At 56.4% G+C, this 17127-nt stretch overlaps 2 protein-coding genes across 6 annotated transcripts in view; one reads left to right on the top strand and one right to left on the bottom strand.

Moving 5' to 3' along the window:
• Window positions 1–175: 175 nt before the first annotated feature.
• PDIA2 (protein disulfide isomerase family A member 2) lies at window positions 176–3619 on the top strand. 2 transcript variants are annotated; one of them, XM_052773007.1, is made up of 11 exons: window positions 176–401; window positions 878–1084; window positions 1375–1508; window positions 1588–1725; window positions 1800–1916; window positions 1991–2116; window positions 2196–2390; window positions 2751–2871; window positions 3018–3199; window positions 3291–3374; window positions 3539–3619. In XM_052773007.1, the coding sequence occupies exons 1-11, from the start codon at window positions 176–178 to the stop codon at window positions 3617–3619; spliced, it is 1611 nt and encodes a 536-aa protein (XP_052628967.1). The 2 variants fall into 2 exon arrangements, with proteins under 2 accessions (XP_052628967.1, XP_052628966.1); XM_052773006.1 differs by having other exon boundaries at window positions 3291–3377.
• A 764-nt stretch (window positions 3620–4383) lies between these two features.
• AXIN1 (axin 1) overlaps window positions 4384–17127 on the bottom strand; it is a 75685-nt gene continuing 62941 nt past the window's right edge. For 3 of the 4 annotated variants that reach the window (XM_052772659.1, XM_052772662.1, XM_052772661.1), the window contains exons 6-10: window positions 16358–16911; window positions 13749–13925; window positions 12295–12540; window positions 7083–7253; window positions 4384–6280 (exon numbers count right to left, since the gene is read on the bottom strand). In XM_052772659.1, coding sequence (XP_052628619.1) covers window positions 6154–6280; window positions 7083–7253; window positions 12295–12540; window positions 13749–13925; window positions 16358–16911 — 1275 coding nt within the window. In that variant the 3' untranslated portion in view covers window positions 4384–6153. The remainder of the gene's footprint in view (window positions 6281–7082; window positions 7254–12294; window positions 12541–13748; window positions 13926–16357; window positions 16912–17127) is intronic. The other variant, XM_052772663.1, reaches the window with a different exon arrangement.

The raw sequence follows: 17127 nt of genomic DNA, 5'->3' as shown, positions 1-17127 counted from the left end.
CAGGGCCAGGTCCTGCTGTGGGGACAGGCAGCTGGAAAACACCCACCTGGTCCCAGCGCCTTATCGGCGGTGCTGGGCAGCCAGTAGCGGAGGGACACGAGCCCCAGGGGACTGGCACCACCCGCCCCGGGGCCCTTATCTGCGTCCTCTCCCCCCGGGCGCCGGCTTTGGCACCATGTGGGGCTGCGGGGCCCGGCTGGTTTGGCTGCTGGTGCTGTCGCTGGCCTGGCTGGGCCTGGCGTTGGGGGGTGAGGAGGAGGATGGGGAGGTGGTGGTGGAGGAGGAGAAGGAAGAAGACGTGCTCTCAGATGAGCTCAAGGAGGAGGACGGTGTCCTGGTGCTCCACGAACACAACTTTGCCCGTGCCCTGAGCGAGCACCGGCTGCTGCTGGTGGAGTTCTGTAAGTGCCCCCACTGTGGGCAAGGGCGTATGTGGGGGGTGGGTGTTGGCAGGGACATGGGGCGGGGAATATGGGCAGGGGGTACAGGCCAGGGGCACGGGTGTGGGCAGAAGCAGACGTATGAGAATGGGTCTCAGGATGGGGGGGGGGTGTGGGGGCAAGGCTGTGGGTCAGAGGGGCAGGGCCGCAGGGCATGGCTTGTGACAGGGCAGGGGTATGGGGCCCGGGATGGGCACCGGGACATGGAATAGGGACACAAGCAGAGGCATGGGGTGGGGGACATGTTGCAGGGGTGGGGGACACATGGTGGGGCTGTGGGACATGGGCCCTGGCGCAGGGGACACGGGCAGGGGCACGAGCTGGAGCCCAACAACCTCACGCAGCCGTTACATGCCCCAGCCACTCGCTGAGCCCACCCTGGGGACTGGGGACACCCCAAAGGTGTCCCTACCGCCAATGCTGTCCCCTGCCCACAGACGCGCCGTGGTGTGGGCACTGCCAGCGGCTGGCACCCGCCTTCGCCCAGGCAGCTGCCACACTGAGGAACGAGTCTAGCCTGGCACGGCTGGGCAAGGTGGATGCCATGGCACAGGCAGCCCTGGCCAATGAGTTTGGCATCACCTCCTACCCCACGCTCAAGCTCTTCCGTGATGGCAACCGCACCCACCCCCTCACCTACACTGGTAGGGCTGCGGCACAGCGTGATGGCCATGGCTCCCGTCATGGGCGATGCCATGATGGGTGCTGGGGCGCAAGGACGGGTGGCAGGGGGTGATGGTGAGAAGGCTGGCGATGTCCTGATGGGGGGAGTTGCAGGGTGGTGATGGTGGGCGGGTGACAGCGTGGTGATGGTGCATGGGGTGATGGTAGGTGGGGGCTGGTGGCATGTGGTGGGGTGCAATGGGGGGGGGGGGGGGGCAGCCCACTGAGGGGACGGCCAGGGTGACGGTGGGGGCCCCGCTCCGCGTGGCAGGCCAAATGGATGCCAAGGGCATCGTGCGCTGGATGTGGCGTCGGGCCGGCCCCAGTGCCACGCTGCTGCAGGATGCCAACACTGCCGCCGCCTTCATCAGCTCCCAGGACTTGGTGGTCGTCGGCTTCTTCAAGGTGGGCTGGGGTGGGCAGGGGCCAGATCAGGGCCGTGGTCGTGGCCGTGACCATGGCTGCTCATGGGGTGGCTGCGCAGGACCTGGGGGGTGAGGCAGCCCAGGCATTTTACGAGGTGGCTGGTGAGATGGTGGACGTGCCATTTGGTGTGGCCGAGGCAGCTGAGCTCTTCCAGGCATACGGGCTGTCGGCTGACACCGTCTGCCTCTTCAAGAAGGTAAGGGTGTGGTAGGGGGTTGGGGGGGGGCCATCGTGGGCCCCCACAGCCCTCATGGGCCCCCACCCTGGCAGTTCGATGAGGGACGGACAGACTTCCCCGTGGACCCGGCACGGGGGCTGGATGCAGCCGAGCTCACCCAGCTGCTTCGCGTCCACAGCCTGGAGCTGGTGATGGAATTCACCAACGAGGTACGGCCCGTCCCCATCCCTGTCCCCACAAGGGCCATGGCCCACCCCCCCCTCACCCTCCTCCTCTTCTTCAGACCTCCGACCAGATCTTCAGTGCCAAGATCCCCCACCACATGCTGCTCTTCCTCAACAAGTCATCATCAGCGCAGCTGACGCTGCGGGATGGCTTCCGGGTGGCCGCTGGCACTTTCCGAGGCAAGGTGAGGAGGTCCCACTGTGGGGATGTGGGGGGGGTGTCTGTGGGGCACCCCAGCCTCAGTGTCACCATCTCCTGCCCAGGTGCTCTTCGTGGTGGTGGATGTGACCGGGTACGGCGCTGACGTCCTGCCCTTCTTTGGCCTGACACCCGCCGACGCCCCCACCCTGCGCTTAGTCAAGATGGAGAACAACCGCAAATACCGGATGGACCAGGACACTTTCTCGGACACAGCCATACGCACCTTTGTCCAAGCAGTGCTGGATGGCAAGGTGAAGGTGAGGGATGTGGCACCGTGTCAGCGAGTACCAAGGATGCTTCCCTGTGGTGAGCAGTGGGCTGTTAACTCTGAAGCCTAATGATGGCAGTTGTGTGGTGAACACCACCCACCTGCTTGCTGATGCTTGTGCTGCCAGGCCTGAGGATTTGGGGGATTGTTACGGGAAAGGAGGCAGGAGACCATAGAGGTGGAGACACACAGAGCTGGGATGGTGGCAGAGGGGCAGAGGTTGTCCAAAATGCAGCACAGGAGCACCCCTGGCTGCACACTGAGGGCCCCCTGCCCTGGCCCGCGCTGTGCCCTATGGGGCCCTGGCACTGCTCAGCCCAGGCTGTGGCCATCCCGGCTGTCCCCACAGCCCCACCTGATGAGCGCGGAGCCTCCCGAAGACTGGGACACACGGCCCGTTAAAGTTCTGGTGGGGAAGACCTTCGAGCAGGTGGCGTTTGATGAGACCAAGAACGTCTTCGTCAAGTTCTGTAAGTGCCAGGGCTGCCCGCGGCCCTTCCCGAGCTCTGCCATGGGGCTCAGCCCCCGGCCCTGTCACCAACTTCTCACCTGGGGGATGCCGCGCCCGGACCCCTGGCCCCCCGGCTCATCCCCTGGCACTGTGCCCATCCCGTAGACGCACCGTGGTGCTCCCACTGCCAGGCGATGGCAGCTGCCTGGGAGGAGCTGGGTGAGCGCTACAAGGACCATGAGGACATCGTCATCGCTGAGTTGGACGCCATGGCCAACGAGCTGGAGAACATCACCATCAAAGGCTTCCCCACCCTGCACTACTTCCCCGCAGGGCCAGGCAGAAAGGTAGCTGGGGGCACTCATGGGGCCACCCTGGCTCTGCCAGCACCCAGAGGATGGGGTGACCCCTCGTCCCCCTTCCATCCTGTGGCTCCAGATGGTCGAGTACAAAAGCGCCCGAGACGTGGAGACCTTCTCCAAGTTCCTGGAAAATGGGGGAACGCTGCCCGAGGAGCCGCCTGTGGTGAGTGTGGTCCCCCCTCCACCCCCCCAAAGGCCAAGGACCCCCACCCACCCCGGGGTGGCCCCCAGCCTCTGCTGGGCAGGTGGACGGATCCTGCAGGATAGGGACAGGGACAGGCAGGGGCTGTGTGTCTGTCTATGCCTCACCGCTGCCTTCTCCAGGTGCCCAAGACCCCTGAGAACAGCACGGCCAGGGAGGAGCCCAGTCCGCTTGGGACGGCCGAATCCCGGGATGAGCTGTGAGCTCTGTCCCGCTCCGGTGTGTGCTATAAACGACCTGGAAACGATGCGGGCTCTGGTCTGTGTCTGTGGCTCCACAGCACTGCGGAATGCACGTCTTGGGGAGCACCCACATGTCCTGGGGACAGAGCAGGGCTGATGATGGGCAGAGCCCCCACTACCGCAGGGCAGCTTGGCCCTGGGCCCCCGTGGAAGGGGGTGCTGAGCCAGCACGGCCCCGTGTGTGCCACAGTGCTCATCGGGGCAGCCCTGTGATGACACGGGCTGGCCAAGGCTGTGGAGGACACGGCCCTGGGGCTGGGCTGGCCCTCGTGCTGGGCTGCCGGGGTGCAGGTGATGGGGGGACCTGCCAGGGTCTCTCCCTCGTGGCTCACAGGCAGCCCTCCCACCCCAGGGCTCCCCCAGGGGAGCACCAGGAGCTGCTGTCACAGCCAGGGAAGGCAAGAAGAGCCCAACACGGGGCTCCACATGCTCCTCTTAAGCCTGGCTCGCAGCCTCTAGGACCCCCCCCCAGCATCCCCTCCAAACCCTGGCACCGTCCCCTCTCCCCTGGGCCTGCTGCTCCCGGACTCTGGGCAATTCTTCCAGGGGCAACATGTTGGTCGCCTGGGGCCAGGACCTGCCCGGCCACCCCTCCAGGCAGCCTGCAGCTGCCCCAGCCCCACCATGTGCCCAGGCCCTTTGCCTGACCTGCCCCATCCTCCGGCCACTCCAGCCGGCTGCCGGGGGCCCGGGTGCCTGCTCCGCAGGGAAGGAAGAAAGCAGCAGGCGGTGGGACGTGGGGTTTTATTTCATTTTATCCAAGTACCTTTGAAAAGATCATTGTACAAGTCAGCACATGAGAATGCAGAGGAGACGTCACCGGGGCTGCGCGGCCGCTGTACATATTTACAGGGGACCCCCTGAGAAAAAAAGGGGGAGACAGAAATCCCGGGCACGTTAACAACCTCACCAGACACAACATCATCAGAACTTAAAAAAACGAGGAGGAAAACCGCTCATAACGTTGTTCTTGGGCTGAAAACGATTGCGGATTTTTGCTGGACTTCACGTAGTGTATAGGCAAGTCACAGAACCATGTTTTAAAGGCACTCGGTGACATATAAAACAGGCTGAGTCGCATTCTGGCGCGGTGCCCCAGGGTCCCCGGCAGCTCCAATTGCTGCGAGCAGGGCAGGGTGAGCGCTGACATGGAAGCCCCTTGGCTTTGGGGGCTGCCCTGGTTTCTGTGGGCAGGTGAGGGCTGGACTCCAGAGGAGCTGGCAGAGACCTGCAGCTGTGCTGGAGCAGGGTAGGGCCCGGGTCAGGGGACGGGCAGAGCGGAGGGCAAGGTGGTGGGAGCACCCGCGCAGCCCCCAGCTTTCTTGCATCCGAGTAAGCCCAGCAGACCCTGGCTGCCCTGCTGGGTGACCTGGCCCTACACAAGCCCCACAAACTGGCATCAACACCCCCCTTGCTCTTGGCAGCAGGCTGCACTGCCCTCGTGCTGCCTCCCCTGAGACACAGAATCCAACAAAGGACACAGGACTCCTAAAAAGACATTTCTTGTCCTCAGTTTTAGTGTCTAATCAGTTCCTTGCTCTATTGTTTCTCCTAAAAAGAGTCCCCTGACCAAAGCCAGAGCTTGGCACCAGGGGCCTGGGCACGTCTGCACCAGGCACATGGGTGCCAGCCCTCTGCGGACCCGCAGCACCCTCCTGGGAAGTGAACCCTTCTCCAGGGGCACATGGGGTGGGGGGAAGAGCACGCAGGACTGTGGCATGCCAGCACCCAGCCTGCTGCCCCGGCTCCGAGCCAGTCCTTGCACTGTGGGAAGCCCCCAGCCCCGAGAGCTGGCTCTGACCCTTCTATCACTCGGGGATTTACTCGGTCGCAAGAAAGCTCAGGAGGAAAAAAAAACATCCTACCATGTCCAGCAGTTGAGACTGCCAGGGAGGCGAGACCCCGACTCATTCCAAATGGCTCAATAATCTTCTGAGGTGAGCTGGGACCACAGCCCCTCTGGAGCGGGGTCACCCCTTCCACACCGGCGGGGGGAGAGCGGTTCTGCCCCGGCAGCGCTCCGAAGCCATCCACGACTGGGGGCCGGGGCAGGGTGCTGTGAAAGTGAGGAGCAGACGGAGTCTGACGGATGGCTGTACACTTTGGGCGAGTTCTGCAGTACCTGTATGTTTTACATTTACATAAGAGCACTGTGACATTGGAAATATTTTCCTTTTATTACAATATATCAAAAATATGCAGCTTTAGTAAACAAGGTCATATTACACTTTCTAATGCACTGTACAATGCTACATTACACTTATATTCGGTATGGAGAGGGGAGCCCAGGCTCCCAGTGGCAGGTTCGCGAGGTGAAACGATGTCCACCGGCAACCTGGAGCTTGCCCAGGTCCATGCCGGAGCAGGCTGCCGCCCTCTGCCCTGGGCTCGCCTGGCACCTGCAGCAGTAGCACTGCCAGCATCTGCCCCAGGCCCTCTCCTCCGGTCCCAGAGTCTTTCACAGTCCTGTCCTCACACCTCGGCAGCCCTGGAGCTTAGTCGATCTTTTCCACCTTCCCGATGATCTTCTCTTCAAAGATGGGCAGGATGGTGTCATCCTCCCGCACCTCCTCAAAGACCACACCACAGTCGAACTCGTCACTCACTTTCTTAAAGTAATACCTGAAAAACCCAAAACATGGGGGCAGAAAGGAAAAAAAAGAGCAGGTGAATGGTCATGGGGGCACCGCAGTCCCCAAACGCGGGTACGGCCCTTCCAAGCCCCTGAGCTCATGGTGCATGTGGAGGCAACTGCGGCCACACTTTTTCCCCTGCCCTCACCCAGTGAGCAAAAAGAGCGGTCAGGATCCGTGCTGGCATGTTTAGGAGCTCCAGCCCCGAACCCAAGCCCATTCAGAGCTTTTCCAAAAGTAGTGGCTGGAGGCGCCCGCACAGGCTTTGCCATGGCAGCTGCTACTTCAAAGGGGGAACTTGGAGAGCTACACGCCCCATGCCTGGCTACTTTGGGACTCCGGCAGGACCCAAACTCCCTGTCCTCACTGGTGGAAAGTTTGTGAGGAGCTGAAATGGCTCTGGAAATTGGAGGGCTCCTCACAGCATGACTGAGCACCGGCTGCTGCTGCTCCTCACTAGCCCAGGACCTCACAGTACCCTGCAGGCAGCTCAGCAGCTTCTGCTGAAGGTGCAAACCGTGATGCAGGACATTTCTGGTACAAAACCCAATCTGCCCCATTCCTGCAACCTGCCTCTTCAACAGCCATGGCTCTACTGCCACATCGCCAGTGCAGCATGCCTCCCAAGAGCCCCCCTGGAAGGCTGTTGGGACCTCCAGGAGCCCCTGACCTACCTCCATCACACTCCTTTGCCTTGGTGGGGGCAACACCGCTGCGTCCTGGCAGCGGCATCTGCCAGGGGTCACTGACAGTCTGCTGGCACCATACCGCATGCGGGGAGATGCCCTCACCTGTAGTTCCCTTTCTTGGTCAGCAGCTCCTTGAACTGTCCCAGCGTTACCACGCGCCCTTTGACAAGGGTGCGGTAAGGGATCGGCTCTCCGCAGAAGTAGTAAGCGACCACGATGTTCTCACATGGCTGGGACGTGCCGCTGCCTGGTCTCTTCTGGGGCTTCAACCTGCTGTGCAAAAATACAAGCGACTTGCTGAGTATCAGCCCACCTGCCAGCATGGGCAGGCCCGACAGCCCGTATCTGCAGAGCCTGGATGGACCTGACGAATTAACACCCAGGGCCCTCAGGAGCATCCTTTGCTCTGACCACCAGCTCTCTTGGCACGCAGCCACATGCTGAGACCGGTGAAGGAGCAAAAGGCACTTGGAAAGGCTGGATGGGGCCAGCCCGCAGGTACAAGGAGGGAGCAGGTTCTAGCTCAGCCCCTTGGTGCTGAAGAAACCTGTCCCTGGGCTTTGAGAGGGGATGGCCTTTCCCACAGCACCGCTGACTTGAGTCGTCATTGGTAAGCTCCAGGCAAGGCAGAACATCCCAGGCCCATGGCAGCAGACCCAGGTCTCCATCAGCACGCTCCTGGTGCGCACTGAGCACGCAGGGCTGGATGCACGCTTGGGGATGGTAACACAAACACTGCTCAGACTACTTGGGATTATTGCTGCTGTGGCCAAAATAGCTCAGGACGGCTTTCCGCTGACCTACATCTGCCGGGCTGTGCAGACAGGACTGCTCCTGCTCCCCGCGGCTCCCCTGGGCACCTCTCCCAGCGTAGATGGAGGTCGGAGGAGATGGAGCTCCTAGCACGATGTGTCCTTGGAGGCTTTGCTGCCCGTCCCATCCGCGCAGAGTGGCAAGGCAGCCGCCATCCCCAAAACCTCAGTGACTTTAAATCTCCTGTGTTTTCCCGACTCTCAGGATGTTGGTCTGGTCTCTGCTTCCAGCCCACACACTGGGGTTCTGCTATGTGGTGCCATCACTAGACTGAAAGCGTCAGCCCAGTCCTAACCCCATTTTCAGAAGTAGACAAAAGTAGCAATAATAAAAAGCAGGGTACTTGGCCCTTCTGTAGAGCCTTTCATCTTGAGTGCCGTAAATGCTGCACAAACATTGGAGCAGCCTACACAAATTGGTAACTTGGCATGCGTGGTTTAAGCCAGAGGCACCCTTCTCTTTCAAAGTCACATAAAACAAATTTGGCAGCTTTAAAAAATTATTTTAAAAGCACGCTGGATAAAAAAGATGATTTTGTATTTACACGACTGGAAAGTTGCTGTAAAAACCAGAATTTGCCAAGCACATGAGGTAATCGCAGTTTTGGAAATGATTCTGACCCTAACCTTTAAACATTGGCTTGCGGGCAGAGCACCTTTTTAATGGCATGCCCACGTAAACATCAGCACTGCAAACCAAGACCAGACGCGATCTTTTCACCTCTTTCTAAAGGCATGAGAGGTCTAAAGTTCAACTGAACAACCTTCCTGGTGCCTGCTCTGCCTGGAAGACCTTTGGAGAAGATGCAGCCTCCTGAGAGGCAAGGGTCCGCTCCTGGTGCCAGCAGAGCTCTCGGAGCCTCTCCCATTCCCATATCAAAGCACAGGATGCCCTTTAGCTAGAAAAACATTAAGGAATTGAGTCATCCTTGGGAAAAAAAAAAAAAAAAAAGAGGCATTTAAAGGAAAAATGGGTCATAAATTCAGACAAATTCTGTGAACCCTGCGAGCCAGAAGTTAATTGAAGGGGTTTGGAAAACCTCAAAGTCCCTAAGATTCTCTTAATCCTACTGGAAACAAGTCATGACTAAGAGAGAGCTGCTGTGTGCCTGGGGACCTGGGGACACAGCTATGCGCCCTGCGCAGGCAGCAAAGCTGTTTCCCCCAGGGCTGCTGTTCTCCTTCACCTTGGGAGATGGAGACGACACCCCCAAGCTCTGCCATGGTAGAAGCAAGAGGGGGACCATGCGGGTGGCTGGGAGCCTCATTCCTCCTCCTCCTCCTTCTGTGTAATTCATCCCTGAAAGGCCATTTCGGAACGTGCTCAGCCTGGCTCCAGTGCTCACCTCTTCCCAGAGCAGAGGTGTGCTGTAAAATGATGCCCAAAATGATGCCCAAAAGCGGAAACTCTGCACTGCTTCACAGAGCTAGAGTTAAAACCAATCCCCATGGCTTTGGATGCCCCTACTTTTGCCATAAATCAAAGCAAGGGTGGATGGCTGTGGTGCCCCCAAGCTCCTGGGGCTGAACAAGGCCGTGCAGCGGGACCGGCTGGCCGGGAACAGAATACACACACATCCCAAACCACAGCCACCGATCTCTAGCAGGCTGAAGCAGAGCTGATGAATATGGAATCACTGAAAATGTAGTTTTCCAAGAGCTCCTCTCAGGAGAATGAAACAACACAACTGTCTCCGCTTCTGTCATCGCCAAGAGATCTCCTGAGACCACAGCTTACCCAAACAGGCCACCAGACCGTCTCTGAGCCCTGACTCATTAAAGCTTCCACCTGCACCCATCTCCCGGGTGGCAGCATGACCCAGAAACACAGCCAGGTACCACCACCCTGCCCCTTCTGGGACCACCTCCCTTTGCTGCATTTGTCGCAAGCACAAAATGTTATTCAGTAAGGAAACAGCAGCACTCATCTGACTTACTGCATCTCAGTCCTGATTTCTTAGCCGTATAACCCAGTAGTGCCATGACAGGGAAACTAAGTCTGAGTTACAGCACCAATCCAACCTCACTGCGATGCAGAGGTGAGGTGCCCAGCTCGCTCCAACTCAGCCCTGGAAAGCCTGAAATGCACCCAGCAGACGTTACCTTGGGAGATATCCCAGCCGCCAGCTCTGCTCCTCTTCCACGCTTGGCCCAACCCAATTAATTCCGAACTGAGATGATGCTAACGTTCTCACTGCTTGCAAAAATCTTTTCTCTGAAGAGCTGGTACTAATTACTTCATCCAGCTGCAAACGTAAGTGAACTGTGACACTGAGCTACAGAAAATGGCTCAAAGCCTGGCTGTACATGGAAGAAACCTGATGGTCACTGGGACACCAATGCTGGGCATACTGGCTCTGCAGGTCATTCAGTACCAGACACTTAATCCTGCATTGCTTTCTAGCAGCAGCCAAGTAGCTATCTCAGAGATCAATGTCCCCTCAAATGCTGCAGAACAGGGAGAGAAAGGCTTTTTCTGCAATAGAAGTGTGATTTCTGGAAGAACATTTATGATTCCCAGTACAGGCACTGCAGGCGCCTCCTTTATTTATAGCAGGGCAGTGCTGGGGTGGGAGCGGGGCTGCTGGCACCCCCACCCAGGGCAGCAGGCAGTTAGTTGGGAAGGGCCACTGCTGGCGAGGGCTGTGCGGGAGGAGAGCGGCTGGTGAGCTGGGTAACTGTGCCGGCAAGGTCAGCTTGGCCGTACAAAGCTGGCACAGTGCACTCTCCTCCTGCAGCCAGCTCAAGCCAGTGCCTCAAGGACACCTCCGGGCTCACCTCCACCTCTCTTGCCGCCGGCAGTGTGCTGCCCCAAGGCTGCCGACAAACCTGGGACACTGGCTCCAGTTTCCCAGGGCTCTTCAAAGCTCCTGACTGAAATAAAGGGTGTTTTCATGTGAGCTCCCCTCTCCATTTCTCCTTTGCTCTCAAAAGAGCTGTGGGGTCTATTTTCAGGCAGGCTCCTGTGCTAACCATAGCAGGAGCTCTGTAAAAAGCTGCTAGCTCAGGCGTGCTTCAGCTGGAGCACCCAATCCTGCCAAAATCCAGCAGACAGATTTCAACATTCAGAAATCTTTGGCTCCCTTGGGGACTGCTGCATCCATTCTTGCCTGCTACTGAACATGGGCACATTTGCTTTTCATGAGCAGTTCCCCGCTGGCGAACATGCCTCCCTGGTTTTTCCACACATGGGGCAGGTCAGGGGGATCCCTGCATCACTGGGAGAAGAGCCAGACCTCATGGAGAGGCAGTGTAAGCAGAGCAGCCCAGCACTGCGACTGCTCAGGCTGTCCTCCCGCTGGTCTGCACGGCATTTACCACAATGCCACGGGGTTCCTACAAAGGCTACGCTTACAATACATGCCAAATTATTATTACAGTATTAACTGCATATGCATATAGCCCAGGCCAGTGTTTCCAAAGTGTGCATCTGCATCTAGACATTTCTGGGGAAGGTGCATGGATTTATTACAACTATAAATGACTCTACTAATAAACCCTATCCAATTACACTGACTGAAAGGTAGATCAAATAAACTTGGCTTAACCTGACTTGGGAAAGCCCTCTAATTACCTGGCTTTCAATCAATGCTCTGACATAAATACACAGAAGTCTGCTACATGGTCACTGCAAGCAAAAATAATTGGAGCTTGGCAATTAAAAGAGCTTCTTTTTTAAAATTACATTTGTGTTTCTAAGATTCAGACTGCGAAGTTTCAAGTTTTCAGAAGACAGCTATAAAGTTGTGAAAGGTTTTTAATGGACAAAGTGCTTTTAGCTGTTAACAGTAATTATCTAGCCCTTCCAAAATGCATTTCATCTGAGAGCTCCATGTGCCTTGCAAATAATGTTCCCTGAAAGATAACACAGGAGCAGGAGAATTAGCTCTGCAACAGGCATTAAGCTGAGTCACAAAAAGATGCAGTGACTTGGATACGGCCATGCAGCGAGTCAATGCTGCTGCAGCAGGACTACAGTGCAGTGCTCTCATCCAGATGCCATGAGCAGCCTTTGCCAGAAGCCTGTGGGAGATGTAGATAAAGAGCAAATACATATTCTTCTTCTGCACTTAATTGTGCTGCATCCTGCTGAATTCTGCTCCTGCACCAACCTTTGAAATCATCATGCGAGTGTGAATGAGTGGAGAGTCAGCAAGTACCAGGGGAAGAGAGCTCTCCTGTACCATGCGCCTTCTAGACATGCTCCCCCTGCCCAGCTCCTCCTCAAGCTTTCAGCAGTCCCTTCCCCACCCTGCCAGGAGCATTTCCAGCCTCTTCATCCACAAACCACAAGCCCAGGCCCTCACGGTGGGTTTTGGCATTTGCACCACCACGTCAGAGGGACTGAGGCAGATTTCTCTGACCTCCCTGCACGTGCCTCCACCCAGTTGGTGCTGGGAGCTGGAGACCAGAGCAGAGGACATGGATATCTCCCCCAGCTGCTCACCTTCAGAACAGTCTCCCCCTTCCCTCCCACGCACAATCAGACCCTATTTCTGTACCTTTGTTTAAGGGGGAGTTTTCCAGCCCTTTTTTCCTCCTCCTCCAACCTCCTGCGAGCTTCTTCCAGCTGGGTGAGAGGGTTGGGGGCTGGATTGGGCGGCATGGTAGGATCTTGGATGAAGGGGTGAGAAGGCTGGACAACGTTTCGGAGCTGGGCACTGACCCATGGATGCACCGCAACAGGTCGCTCAATGGAGAGGGGTCGGACCATATCATGGGACAGCTGCTTCTTGGCACCTGAAGAGCTACACACAAACACAAAAGTTTTACATGGACCACCGAGCCGCTTTGCACAGGCACACAGTCACTCCTAGATGGACCTACTGCTCCTGCAGCTGACCATGGGCACCACTGGGAAGCTCCTTACAGCGTGGCTTCTGAGGGAGAGGGGAGCACCATCCACCTCTAGAGAAGATTTCAAGACAGCAAGCCCTGAGGCTGCTGAGGGTGAGCAACCCAACCTTGACACAAAGCCCACTGATCCATTTAAGGGCTCTCATCAAGTGCACAATACATAAAAATAAAACCAGCAAAAGGCAGCTCCACCATTTATGACATCGCCTCAGAAGATGCCCTCCCATGTGTTGCCAATGTTCCCAGCTCGGGAGCGTCTCCATGAGCCACTGGTTGGCATCTCCAAGGAAAGGGGTGTTGCTGGGATGTGCTCATCCTTCCCCAACTCCAGTGGCAGAACCTGCTGCCTGACTTCATGGTGGCCTGGCACTGCCCATTGCCCTGGCACTCGGCCCCAGCTGCCTGCAGTGCAACCCACCCTGGCATCTACCGTCAAGCAAGAGAAGAAACCACCAGCAGTCTCAGCACTCAGCCACCAGTGCAGCTGTGTCAGAGGGAATAAGACCCTAGATTTCTCTTGTCAACACCCAGCAAGCACTGTTTTTTGCCAGACTGACCAGACTGTGATTAAGGATCAGTGCCCACAGGAGATCTGTTTGACTGCAGTGAGATTCCTGAGACAGCCATGTCCCTGGCTCCACTCAGGGCAGGTGAGGCCATCCCAGAGGATGCTCCCAGCAAGCCAAAATGACTGACAACCCTGAGCTGTGCTAAACTGCTTACTCAGGACCAATGGCTAAAGTGCAGTAGGTCCTACGTTTCTATCAGCACCTTGCAGGAGTAACAGGCATTTACATACAGCAAATGCTTAAAGGAAAAATACTACCTACTGCATGCCATGTTATCCACCTTGGAACCATAGTGGCAATTTGTGAGATTCCCCTGGGGCTGCAACCTCCCCTCATGGCCACAAGTCATCTCTCAGAAAAACCAGCCCTTAGAGCCCCCGAGCATCCTCAGTCTCCAAAGGGTCTAAATGCTTGTGCCTGGTGAATTCTTGTCTTCCCAAGGTCTCCAGGAAGAAGGCAGACTGCTGGACAGCCTTGTGCAGGAGATGCAATACAACAGTGTGAAGACCCCTCACTCTGCCAGCCCTTACCCATGGTTTGTTTTCTTATGCCTGCTGATCTCTTTCTCTCCTTCTATGATCCACTGAAGGATCTTCTGGTTTCTCTCCACGTCTTCAGGAGATCCTGGCATCTCATAGTTGGCACCATCACTTTTCCCTGAATCGGTCTTCTTAACATTTCTTTTTGAGAGCAGACTTGCTTTCCCACTGCAAGAACAAAGCTTGAGACATTAGCGCTTTGCCTAAGCCACACCACGGCAGAGGATGGACATGTCTACCTCCAGACATATTCAGCCCTGCCGGGGTCTGGTGCTGCCTGCAGTGCAGATGTGGCCCTGGCTGCCTTCCACAGACCCCTGGCTCTACCATAGCTCAAACCAACCGTGCTGCAGTTGAGGCTAAGAGCAAGACCGGCCAGACCTAGGCACAGCAGGGTCCTCCATCCAGCCAGCTGTGGGGAAAGGGAGCTTCTCCTCTGGGCAAATGAGCCACAGCAACGTGGCAAAAAGCCCAGCAGATCTGCCACACGAAGGGTTGTGTTAAACCCCTGTCTCTTTGCTCAGAGCAGGAGGCTCATCTTGGTGCTGCAATCCATCGGCTGCCTCTCCATGTCAGACCACTGCTCGAAACCTGAGCCCTACCCATCACCCCCAGATTCACTGATACCCCAAGACTGCTGATTTGCCATACTCAACATTCGCTTCTCACCCCAACCTGAACCGAGGCTTCACATCATGGTGGAAGATCACATCCTGGCTGTGGGGGGGCTGCCTTCTTCAGGCTCTCATGCACTGGGAAGCACAGCCACCTCAAACACTATAGCCAGATGGACACCAGCCAGTAACGGACACTCTGGCTACGCTTGTGGCTGCAGTGAAGGCTCCTATAGAAACCCCACCGCTCCTTGCCCACATGCATGCCCGTGTGCCCAGCCGGGCAGCCCCATGCTCACAAGGCCACACAGAATTCACCCATGCTGGCCTGTCATTGCCACAGCCTGTAATTTCATTGGAACCCCACCGTCCTAATCACCCACCTGCTTTAGTCCATAGGACCTCCCTACTTCTGCTTCTGCATGCTCACTAACACACATAGGAAAAATAACCTTAACACCACAGAGGAGTAACAGGCCCTCAGACAGCTTTGCTGATTTTCTGGGGAAAAAACTTGGAGAGGGATCTACAAAGGCAGGGCAAACTGACAACTTCTTTGCTTCTACCCACATGAGGACTAGCTGATATCAAATGAAGTTCTCCAGCAGCAGATTCAGTGCAAACAGAAAGAAGCCTTTTTCCACAGGTTGTAATCACCCTGCAGACACTGCCGTGGGGGCCTGGGGGGACAGCAGCCCAGCTGGGTTCAACGAAGAGCCAGAGAAGCCACTGCAAGAGACTGCTGGCTGCCAAACAAGACTGTTTGGATGCAGACTCTCATCTTGTGAAGCTCCTAACCCGGGGACTGTCAGGACCTGGGATTTTGTGCCAGAGGAAGGACAGCTTTGAATGTGCCCTCTTACAATCCCCTTGAATATGTGCTGTAGTCAGTGCTAGAGAGAAGTCCTGTGTCTAGATGGGGCTTTGGGTTGATCTAGCAAGGCCTGAACATGCTGTGGCCTGATGCTCTGTTGAAGCAACAATCCCTTCCCCACAGAAACAGGGCAGATTTAACTGCTTCTCCCTCCCCGGAGAGCAGCTAGCTTCAGCTGTCTCTGCGCTCTGCCTCCCTCCTGCCACCCCGGAAAGCTGGTCCTGCCTGCTGCAAACGCAGCTGCCTGCCTTCACTGAATATCCCACCCCTGGTACACTGCAAAGCATCACCCCAAAACCACAGCCTTGGGCAGCCAGCCAAGCTCAAGGTGAGCACAGGTCTCCCCTGTGGCTGCTCCATGGCCATCCCTTATCCTGGGAAGCCCCAAGCTTTGCTCTTACCTTTGCAGTCATCCAGTAACAGGACTAGCAAAACCTACAGCAGAGGAGGATCTTCACCCTCTCCCCTCAGCACAGAGGGGACAGAGGAATTCAAATGGCCACAGGAAGACGGACAAAAGACCGTAGGGCAGCAATATGTCTTTCCTGGGCAGAGGGTCCCCTGCCCCAGAGAACATCTCCTTGGGACAGGATGCCACACCAGCATCCCAGCATCCATCGCTTTGTTAGGAAGAGAAAGGAGCCCTTCTGGTGAATGAGCTAGGCCTTGCAATAAGGACGGCTTTTTTGTCCTCTCATAAATACCTTAGGAGACTGGTTTCTGTTACGCAGACCCCGAGGCACAGCCCTATACTTAGCAACTCCTGATGCACAGGGAAGTAGACCAGCATCTGCAATTTCTAAGCACCTCCACTGCTTTAAGGAGCAGAAAAACTACTTTATAACCAAGGCCATTAAAAATCCTGGTTAGAGGGTGTCTTTCAGCACCAGATCACAGAGGTGAAAAGGGGTCTATAAGGGTTATGGTGGGACATACCAATTTCTGAAGAGGAAGAGCAGTGGGAGGCCCTTAAACCATGTCCAGCACAGGCTTTCACAAGAAAACGCGGTTCAACCACCCTGTTTCACCAGCATGCTACAGCCCATTTATGAAAGAGCTTTCTAGAGAAGCCATGGCTCTGGGAACTCCCGTTGGGTGTTGCCTTGACTCACCTGTAGCCTAAAGAGTCCATGGGGACAGGGGCCATGCCCAAGTTTTCAGTGTAGTTTCGTGACTTTGTTGCATAGTTATGTGAATCTACATTCCAAGCAAAGCTGTTCTGCACTCGCTGCGTGGCCTCGGCCTCGATCTGCTCTTTTGGTTTCATCACACTGTGGTGATGGATGTGGTGGTAGATGTGTTTATGGTGGTATAAGTTAGCTGCATCCAGTTTCATTCCTGATTTTGTTGCGTGCTTGCCATGCCCTGGAGGAATTGTTCCTAGTGTCCCTGACAGCTTTCCTAAGTGGCCACTTTCCGGGGACCTTGGCTTAGGAGAGTGGCGGCCAGGTCCTGGAGACTGGCAGCCTGGTGTTTTCATCACACGCTGTACATGTTCATCGAGGATGCTTTCGGGGTTTTCTTCATGGGCATCTCTCATCTGCATCCCAGCACAGCCCATCTCAGAGTAACGAGGAGCGAAGTGATGAAAGGCTTGGGCAGAAGGCATCTTGTGGCTAATGACTGAGGGACCAGAAGAGATATCTGCATCCTCACCTTCTTCTTCCTGCAAGAAACAAGAGGACAATCAGAGAATGACAGGGTGGTGGTGGGTGGGGTCCCTAGACCCACCTCCTGCTTGCCGCAGGACTGCTGCCAACCCCTGAAGGGGTCAGGCCTGGCTTTGTCCAGCCAGATCTTGAAAACCTTCAAGATGGAGATCCACCGCCGCTCTGGAGACGTGTCCCAGACTGCACTACCCGCCTGCAGAAAACTTCCTAAT

This window comes from Harpia harpyja, chromosome 21, assembly GCF_026419915.1.
Source record: "Harpia harpyja isolate bHarHar1 chromosome 21, bHarHar1 primary haplotype, whole genome shotgun sequence".
Taxonomy (NCBI): domain Eukaryota; kingdom Metazoa; phylum Chordata; class Aves; order Accipitriformes; family Accipitridae; genus Harpia; species Harpia harpyja.
The sequence above is the reverse complement of the archived record's forward strand: the minus strand, read 5'-3'. Positions and strand labels throughout refer to the sequence as shown.